Below are 10,514 nucleotides of genomic sequence, written 5' to 3'. Positions count from 1 at the left end.
TCAGAAGTGCCAGCCTTCCCAAGAGATACCAAACCACTGCTGCCTTAGGTGAATTAAGATTCCAGTTGGAATTCTCACACCTCTTGCCAGGGATGCGTCAAGATTCGTCCTCTCTCCATATTAAAACCCTTACCCTTGTTGAGCGTGAACTGATTGTCATGTTTCCCACATACAAGTGGCTGTAATTAAAAATTGTGTGTGGAGAGAGAGAGAGAGAGAGGGGTGTATAGAGAGGGAGAGAGAAGGGAAGGTATATAGAGAGACTTCTAAAGAAGTCACAGAGACAACTGTGAAGACACACCAATGCCTCTACTCCTTCAAATCCTAGGAGCCTTAGTAGATCATTGAATGGTCTATCAAACTTCAACAAATATATTGTGGAAAGTATACTGCCTGGTTGCATCACTGTGTAGTTTGGTCATTTCACTCCCCAGGAACACAGAAGGGTGCAGAGGGTAGTAAACACTGTACACCAGACTCAAACATTCCTTCCATTTGAGGTATTGCTTCAACAAGGCAGCCGCCATCATAAAGAACCCCCACCACCCTGGTCACAACCTCTTCTCAACTACCTCCCAGAAGAAAGTACAGAAGCCTGAAGTCCAGCACCAAGGTTAAAAAATGGTTCTTTCCCACCCAATTACCTTGACCATCCTAACCATAAACTACTCCAGGATCACAAAAAGATCTCTGAAATATTGATCAACCTTTTTTCTTACACTACTGTTGCTGTGAATATTTATTATCTTTTATATTGATTTTCTCTTTAAATTCAATAATTTGACGAATACTATTGGAGCTATTGTTTTTAAAACAAACCCCTGGTTGACTGCAATAATAATTTTAGTGCATTTGTGCAGGACAAATGCATCATTACATTCTGACAACCTAAAACAGGGATTAATCATGACTCAAGACCATCAATCTTTCTTCGAATGTATCTATCAATGCATTTTATGGTGAGTGGAGGAATGTTTAAGAGAGACGTCAAGAGTGGTCAGTGCCTGGAATGCAGTGCCGGAGGTGGAAGTTGGCACATGAGGGATATTTAAAATACTCCGATATGCTGAATAGGGGGTTATGGGCTGTGAGGTATGGAAGGATGAGATTCATGTGGAATAGGTTTATATAGGCTAGCACTACACCATGGGCTAGAGGGCTCATATTATACTGCAATGTTCAATGTTTATAACTGTAATGTTTCAGAAAACATTGAACAGCACCACCCAGGTACAGGTCAAGTTAAACTAAAACTCTCTGATAAAACTTTTGGTGCTGGAGAACCTCAAAGCTCCTGTAATATATTATTCCCCTTGGGCCTCGATTAGTAGATTCAGATGAAAAACTCAATAGAAGACCTTTCTGTTGAAGACTCAGAGAATCAAGCTTGTCAGGCAAGGTGATGAGGAGGTAGGTGCAGAAAAGATATTGAGTGAAAGCGTATTCCTCAATAGTACTGCGATCAGGTGACTCCAATCTTACTTGCTATTGAGCATGCTCAATTCTAGCAATAACTGCTCTTTAAAGGTTCCTTTGGCAGGACCAACTACTCAAAATTGTGGTGGACTTGGGTCAGAAGAAACAAGGTGCACTACTTATTTCAGAACCATTGTCAAGGAGGAAGATTCCATCAGCTCTCCTTTCCCAATCCAGAATGTTACACATTCAGGTTATTCATTAGATACTGGAGCACAAAGTCCACGAAGCCCAGGTTAATTCGTACTAAAGAAGTGCTAAACTGTCAGAGGTTGGCTGTCTTTTGCTTGAAATCGAGATCTAGTCCAGCCTCTCAAGTGAATTGAATAATATCACATGGTACTATTCTCAAGAACAGCAGCATTATCCCCATAGTGCTGACCAATTCATCCCTCAGCCTATATTTCTATGTCAGATGATCAGGTCATTATTTAGACATACATACAGCATGGTAACAGTACATTTCAGCCCACAAACCCATGCCACCCAATTAACCTACACCCAGGCAAGTTTTGAACAGGAGGAGGAAACTGGAGCTGCCTGGGGGAAAAACCACGGACAGTAGATACAGGGAGAATGTATAAACTCCTTAGACAGTGCAGGATTCAATCCCAAGTCCCGATCGCTGACTCTGTAAAGGAGTCGCACTAACTGCTATGCCAACCGTGCCATCTCATTGTTGCCATTATGGAATCGTGCACATAGGATACATACAAATCCTAAAGTGTAAATACAAGTGCTTTCTTCTGGATTAAACTTGGCTATAAGAGTAGGAGTATGGCATGACCACTTTCTGCAATGCACAATTTCATCACCACATCCTCCAGAGGCTTTAAAGAACAGAGAATATCTCACTTTCTTGGCATTGACTTGATCCAGATTGTCAGTGATCAAATGGCAGTTCATTAAAACCCTTTGACTGCACATTAGGGTTAGGGTTCCCAGCTTCTCTATTAAAAGAAAACTGTAATCTCACACACAAATCCACCAAGCCATTTGGGACATCAACATTTTAAAGGCTAATGTACAAATGAATAATACATTTGCCTTTTTGGAAAGAATAAATTTTACTCCCAGATTTGCTATTTATTTTTAAGTGGCCATATCCACAAGCTATTGGTAATTTTGCCAGCCTAGGACCTCAAAATGTTGAATGGATACCACAGACAGCATATAAAAAGGTTCAATAAAATAATCAGGGAAATCTAAAGTATGCTTGACTGAACGATCTCTTCCAACATTACAAATCAACAACAAAAATATTTTGAAATAGTGCTAAGGTCAAAAGAGTGTAGCAAGTTTAGTAGTTTAAGCTGGTGAGAAATACAAGGTTACCAAATGCAATTGGACACAGAAATAAGTAATTTGCAAAGTGATGATTTTTAATATAAAGAACAAGCGTCAGATTTGAAATTCAATTAATTACTTGTCCAAGTTTCAACATGGTCGCTCGCTTCCCATAATTCAGCTACAAATCTTTTTGAGATGACTTTACCATCATAGCGAGGGTCTAGGTAGATATGGGCAGGTTCCAAATATGAGAAAGATACAAGTGGATTTGTCATTTGGAGTACTGATGCTTGCCTACTTACGATGGTGCGATTTATGATTTTGAAATTATGATGGTACAATAGCTTGACTGTCCATTCATGCAATACATTAAAGTAAGGTAATGACAAGCAACGTTAATTTTACCATTAAATGTTGATAATTTCTCTAGGGTGGATTCTTCGCAGCCTCCTTGGTCAGTCACTTAGTTCAGTCAGAAAGCTTGCAAGGATTGATTCATCATTATCGGGAGAGCGAGGTAGTGGGATCAGTGAAGGGACTGATACAGCACTGTCAATGCTATAAAAGATATACCTGCATTGTTTTGACTTACGATGGGGAGTTTTTTCAGAGCACCTGTAAAACCAAATAATCCACAAAACCAAAATGGAAGCCAATAGGGAGCATCTCTCCAGATCTTAATGGGATGGCATTTCTTTGCTTCTCTTGTAACGAAGTGGAAAAATATGCCTTTTTTCTTTAATATCAAAATAATATCAAAAGCATTGAGCTGGGGTGATCCCACAGCTAATGATCAGAAGTTGGCTGTAAACAAGCAATTTAATTATAGCCTCCTTGTCATTGAAATCACCTTAAAGATACAGTTTGAGAGACACTGATTAATTCGAGATATTTAGCAAAATTCAAGGACTGTAAACAACATTGGAAATGCTCAGCAGACATTGTTGAATATTTCACATCAATACATTTTTATCAAATCTGGAAAACTTTTTTTATTTAAAATTGCAGTGAAAGGGTCAGGGGAAAGCAGAAATAAAAACAATTAAATGACAAAGCACAAATCAAAAGAGGGTTGAAATGCACAAGAAACAAAAGCTCTATCTGCAGGAGACTTACAGAAGGATCGTCTGAAATTAGAAAACAAAACCATACAAATTAGGAAGAGCAAGAAACCAGTGAAGTTTGCTCTGCCACTCAGGAAGATCATGGCTGATCTGCTTTAAATCTCAACTTTACATCCTCTTCTTACTTGTTTTATTCAACAGGTGTTCTTAGAAAATTTGCATTTAATTCCACTATTTTTTAAATCGTATTATTCCTAATGGAATATTACATCACTGAGTGGACAGTGATGGCAAAACTTGGTCAACATTTGATTGAAGTTCATTATGAAAGAGATGATTTATTGGAAACGTACTTATTTACCACAAAAAATTCCCGAGTTGGCCAGGCATTTTTAAAAAGAATTCCTGCATACATGGTCAAACAGGATTTCTCAGCTCACATTGGCACAAGGGATTAAATAGGTCTCTGCTCTCAAATTCTATGACACAACAGCATTATTTTCAAAAAATGATAGATGCAAGTAATGAGTATCAGAAGGCCAAGACGAGACTGCATATCATGTTAATCAACAGAGTGAACAGACAACCCAGAAAGATAGTTTACAAGAAGTTTTCAAAAAGGAAAGGAAAATAGCATCATAAAGACACTGTGGATACATGATCAATGCAACTTAACAGAAGTAAGAGGACTAATTTGAAGAGAATCCCATTTTGACATAAAACTGGTGGTTATCATAAATGTTTATTTTCTTCACAGCTAATGTCATAATTAAGTCACATTTTTTGCCATTTTGTATTATTAAACTTCCGTAAAGCCAATCCTCCTATTGGATCAGCAACAATCACTTTTCAAAAACTTTTAAACTTGCAATGCCTTGGACAACCAAGTATCAACTACCAGTACTTAAGTAATGTCACAGTAAATTAAGTATTTATTCCTCTTTCCATTGTCAATACTAGTTTAGTATGTCATTAACTACCAAATCAAAGTCATGATCAACCAATTTCCAGAATGCTTTCCTGGCTCATGCGTTCAAATTCTGAGAAAAATCACCCGGCATTTTAGTCGACTACTTAATCTTAGAACACAACCTCAAATGAGCAGACTTGGAAACAAACAAGCTTCCTTCGAGAAGAACCATGTTGGTAATAGCACATGCAGTGCAAAATAAGTTGTTTTAATCACCAGGGCCACACCAACACCACGGAGAACTCCTTCAGCTTTACATAAAACTAGGTTCAACTTGAATTTCTCGAAAGTGTACAATTATCCTCAATGCAAGCATTCATATTTTTGTTTTATGAGGCACCTGTGTGTACTTTAAAATCACAGAATTAAATATAATGGCTTTTAAACTAATTTGTACAAAGAAATCACTGGAGTAAATTTGCAATTCATTTGCTAGTACAGAGTTTCTGTTCTGCTTTTCTTTGGGTGAACAGCATATTAAACTAAAAGTAGACATTCAGTTGGATAGCCTTCAATCTGCACAGGATAAACACGATTCAATGACTGAACAGTAGGCCTACTGTTGACACTAATCTGATGTACAACTCTTCCCAGGTAAAGAAAACCTCCACCACTAAATACATATTCGGTTTAATAAACGACAATAAAATACTCTATAATGTATGCAAATTAGATGCTATTCATTAACTTTTGAAAAATATTGTTTGGAATCTTCTGGGGTTGGCTTGATCTGTAAAACAAATGAATCAGTATTAATTGGTAAAATATGTTTCTGTATTATGACAGAGCATGTGAATTTAAAAAAAAACACAACCTATAACAGAGCCACACACCAGGAGTAGCTGGAGAGCAGGGAATGAGAGACCAAGAGACCAAAGGGATTTGTGTTTTGTTGGGGAAATATTTTGGAGAATTTTTTTGTCATCAAATTTATATTCTTGTGTATATTATTCTATTATAATCATTGATAGGTCCTCACCTTGGACCACCAGTGGTCTACAGACAATATGATGCAAAATTGTGTAACAGTGAATTATAGAATAAATGCAAAAGTTGTTTAAAAATATTTTGTGTTGACATTAATAATGTACTGAGACAATTAAAGTTACAATGCAACCAAAATCCAAATAATGGGAGGAAAAAATGGGAGTCTGGGAAGAGAATTAAAAAGCATATACAAGTCTGTTAATAGTACAATCATGTAAATTACAAGAGCAAACAGATTTCAATCCTTTCCACACCAAGATGCTAATGTCAGCCAAATGCTACGCAAATACTCGCATAAATAAAAAATTTGACAGAATGGCACACTCTTGTCACCCAAATTTGAGATTCTGCCAACAGAACATAAAGATTTGGGATGTCAAATGTTATGACTGTCTATACTTTTTGTGTAACCTCTCTAATTGAATAAAAAGGGCAGTCCTGTTGGGAACTTGTAGAAGAGTAGATACAGCACTGCTCTGCATGGTATCACTTCCAAGTCACGAAAGGGGTTGGTGTTTTTTTTCCAACATCTTGAAACCAGAGGTCCATGCCCAAGATGACAGTGCCCATTCTTGGCAGCAGACCAATGAGGGGTTGAGGACTCCAGGGAACCAGCAGGGCCCCAGAAATGGTAAAACATCACAGGCATCCCCCTCAACTCCCAATGCTGAGAAGCCTTGGGAGACGACCCTACAGTTGAAGGACCCACAAAAGCTTCAGGTGGTCTAAGGACTCAAACCAGTTCGTGGGGCTGCAGGAGACTTGCTTGTGGGAACCAGGCATCAGGACCAGGATTTGTGAGGATGCCAAGGACAAGTAGGACTCCGGAAGTTTCTCAGGCACTGAAACCTTTCTGATTGTATCAGAGGTTCAGAATTGGTAGTTTGGGTTTGCCCATTGATTGGACAGGAGGCTGCGTTTGAGAGCACTGAAGGCAAATCCACGGTTACTCAGTGTCTCTGAAGGAACTCGTTTTATTTCCTATTGTTAGGGTGCCAGGGGTACCTCTTCTGTATGCCTTTATAGCAGTCAAAAGTTGACAAATTTTGTTATTGACAAAATAGGAACCCTTGATTGAATATCAAAATGTCAGGAACTATCAATTTCCCGAGCGCCTTTTGTATTTTATAAAGATATTTAAAGTTACCATAGAAAAATAACATGAAATGCAAAACTTGAGTTTTAATTACTCTACAACCTCGTTCTTTGCTTCTACAAATTCTTAGCCCTATTAATTTGAGTTGCAATTTTACTTACCGTTGGAGAATCAGGGGTCCAATTGGCTGGGCAAACTTCCCCATGGGTTTCCACAAACTGAAACGCCTTAACTAAACGTAAAGTTTCTTCAACACTACGACCTACAGGCAGATCATTGATGCCCATGTGCTTGATAATTCCATTAACGTCAATGATGAAGAGACCTCTGGCAAATTAGAATATTTAATGAAGTTATATTTTCTAATTTACACCATTACACTAACCACATTTCACTTTGAAAGATTTGAAAGTTACTTTCCAGACCAAAACAATAATTAAAATAATCTGGAGAAAAATAAAATGTTTGAAATTGAGTAAGATGTTAGCATTTAGTTATACCATTTCCAATCTGTATTCAAAATTACGAAGGGAGATCTCCATTCCACCCCCCTCCCCCCACAAAGCAAAAAGAATTGAAAGTGCGATGTGCCTTATTCGAGAACAAAACTGCTCGTAATATTGTAAAAATGTCAAATTTAGGCCGCAAGAGGCAGAGAAAGAAATTAGAAAATTACAGAGAAGCAATTGAAGGTAATCAGGGTAACTGGTTGAAACATTTTTACTTCATATCAGAAATAACCTGACAAGGTGAACTTAGATGTTGATTCACACAAAGTTCTACATTTCTCCTTTGCATGAAGACAATAACAAGTCACATAAATACTGTAAACAAAGGTATAAGGGAACAGAGTAAGAATAATGAAAATAACAGTTTTTTTAGTGAATTTTTAATAAAAACCATTCCTGTGGTTATTTTCCATGTTGTGCTGTAATTGTACTAAGACTGTACATCTTCAGGGAAGAACAGTGATATTGGCAGCAACAGAATTCCAGAAATCTCCGAATCACACTAACTTTTTAAAAAAAGGACAAAGCATGGAAGAGGCGTGTTTGGCCCATGCCTCCCAATTGACCTACAGCACTGGTTCATTTTTGAACGGTGGGAGGAAACTGGAGCACCTGGAAGGAAACCCGTACAGAGAAGGGGAGAACTCCTTACAGACAGCGCTAGATTCGAACCCTGGTTGCTGGCACTCTAACAGCATTGCACTAACCGCTATGCTAAATATGCCACACCTTCCTCTCTGTGTCATTGATCACACAGAAAAGCCAGAGTTCTGCCTAACCTAACATGCAGCATAATCCACACTTTCCACACGATACAAAACCTCTCACCTTAGAGCGATGCCAGGATTTTCCAGTAGCACTCCATAATCTCGAGAAATCTGCTTTGTTAAATCAGACAGCAGTGGTATATTCATGTGCCCAAGGCCCCCATTCTGGAACAAAGGAACAAATATTGGAGAAACCTGGCAAAACGCAGAAATTGAAACTAAAATGACACTCACTTTTAAATGAGTTCTTGAAACTCCTGAGAAAAATAAACTCAACCATTTCTGTACCTTCACCATCTATTACAATTAAAAGATACAAATTCCTTTCATTTATTGTCATTTACAACACATTACATTTGTGGTAATGATGAAAGATTGCTTAATTTTCAACAAAAATGATTTGATTTGCTGAATGTTTTAAATATTTGTATTTAAGGCGGCAATTGATTTGTAGACCTACAGCACATAATTTTATATTTTATTTAAATCAAACCAAACTAATAGTGCAAGTTTCTAAAATCTTCCTTCCTGCTTCCATACCTTTCTTGGAGTGTTGATCCAGGCAAGATGGGAGAAATGAGAGTCTACAGAAACACCAATCACTTCACAGTTTACATCATGGAACTCATTCGCTTTGTTACTGAATGCAATGATCTCAGTTGGGCAGACAAAAGTACTGAAAAAGGAATTTTTTTTAAATTTAAGGGATATTGGCAACACTTTGATTTTCTGATAGTTAACTTTAATGTGACAATCTTCCCTCTCAATTATTTCCAAAAATACCAAGTTAGACCAGAGCAAATTCCCAAGTACACACCATGCCAATAATGTATAGAATATTATGTTTATTACATAAAAGTTCAAAGAATATCATTTATATTTCAGTTAGTAATCTATACAGCTCTGCAATGAAATTACAAACTACTTCAGTTTGACACAAAGAGGGAAATCTTAAATAACTTTTTCAAGCACATTTATTCAAAAATGAACATTTTATCTACCAGGATTGGTTTAGAAAAACCTGAGACCAAAGAGGAATTCATTTACAAAAATCTCACTTGGCAGTTAACCAAAACACAAGAAAACAACCCGTTATCACTCCCTAAAAATTCTCCACCCATCACTCGGTTTAGTCCTTTCAAAGTAGATAACAAGGCTTACATACGCAGGCCTCCTTAACTCTCAAGGATACAAGATAGCATTTACACAAGAAAACTTGCTGAAGCAGAATGCACAAAAGTATAGGAGAAACTCAGCAAGTTATGCTGCATCCATAGGAAGTAAAAGGCCATGAACATTTCAGGACAGCCCTTTGTCAGAAATGAGGAAAATAATGTGGACCCCTGAATAAAAAATTGTGGGGAGGAGGAAAGTGGGGGAGGGGGGAAAGGGAAGGCTAACAGTAACAGGTGGATTCAGATGAGAATGTACAAAGCTGAGAAGTGATAGAGGGAGAGAGAAGAGAGCTAAGATGGATAGAAGGAAGGCAAGAGTATGTGAAGCTAGAGGAAAAGAGACAGATAAGTAAGTAAAGAGAGAGACTGGGGTGGTTAATGGAAATTGGAGAAGTCGATATCGATGCCATCTGATTGGAGACTGCCAAGATGGAATACATGGTAGCCTCCGTTTGGCAGTACGAGGCCAGGGTCAGACATGTCAGTGTGGTGGTGGTGTGTGGAATTAAAATGGTTAGCCACTGAGAGGTCTTTGCTATTGCAGCAGAGAGGGGTTAGGTGCTCAACGAAGCAATCTCAGTCTCCTTGATGCAGAGGCCATATTTGGAGTACTGGATGCAGCAAATGACAGTGCTGCTTGTGAGAATAATATTTAAACTTTGTTTTGCTGTTTCAGATATTACTAGCATGGATGAAAATAGGACATGAGAATAATTGAAACTTTATTCAAAGAGACTCATCTTAAAAGCTGCACAGGACAATAAATTGAGTTTTTAAACAAATTTGCCAAGAGGAGGGAGAACAATTTAGCATTACAGTCAAGTCTCAAGCAAAGTGCACATGCAAAGCTTACTTACAAATCCAGAGGATAGAAGAAAATGACTAGATATTTTCCTTTGTAGTTATCCAGGCTGATTTCTTTGAACTCACCATTCACCACAGCAGTTCCCTTGAAAAAGGGAGCAGGCTGGGTAACAGCAGGAGCAAGGTTTGAATGAGCTAAAGGGAAAAATGTAAACTTCAATTTAAGGGAAAAGTGCCATACACATGCCAACATTTAATCTTTTAAATTGTATTCTCCTCATGCATTATCATCAAATGTAGAAGATCCAATCACACTGACATCTGCAATACTTACATGGAGCCAAGCAGTGGAGCCCATTTTACTGAAATTTCCCAG

General features: G+C 37.9%; 1 protein-coding gene across 1 annotated transcript in view; it reads right to left on the bottom strand.

The window, feature by feature from the left end:
• Positions 1–4,553: 4,553 nt before the first annotated feature.
• prdx3 (peroxiredoxin 3) overlaps positions 4,554–10,514 on the bottom strand; it is an 8,750-nt gene continuing 2,789 nt past the window's right edge. Inside the window, exons 3-7 of the mRNA XM_069899884.1 lie at positions 10,192–10,333; positions 8,700–8,835; positions 8,221–8,324; positions 7,045–7,210; positions 4,554–5,530 (exon numbers count right to left, since the gene is read on the bottom strand). Coding sequence (XP_069755985.1) covers positions 5,477–5,530; positions 7,045–7,210; positions 8,221–8,324; positions 8,700–8,835; positions 10,192–10,333 — 602 coding nt within the window. The 3' untranslated portion in view covers positions 4,554–5,476. The remainder of the gene's footprint in view (positions 5,531–7,044; positions 7,211–8,220; positions 8,325–8,699; positions 8,836–10,191; positions 10,334–10,514) is intronic.

The sequence above is a fragment of the Narcine bancroftii genome, chromosome 10 (assembly GCF_036971445.1).
Source record: "Narcine bancroftii isolate sNarBan1 chromosome 10, sNarBan1.hap1, whole genome shotgun sequence".
Taxonomy (NCBI): Eukaryota; Metazoa; Chordata; class Chondrichthyes; order Torpediniformes; family Narcinidae; genus Narcine; species Narcine bancroftii.
The sequence above is the reverse complement of the archived record's forward strand: the minus strand, read 5'-3'. Positions and strand labels throughout refer to the sequence as shown.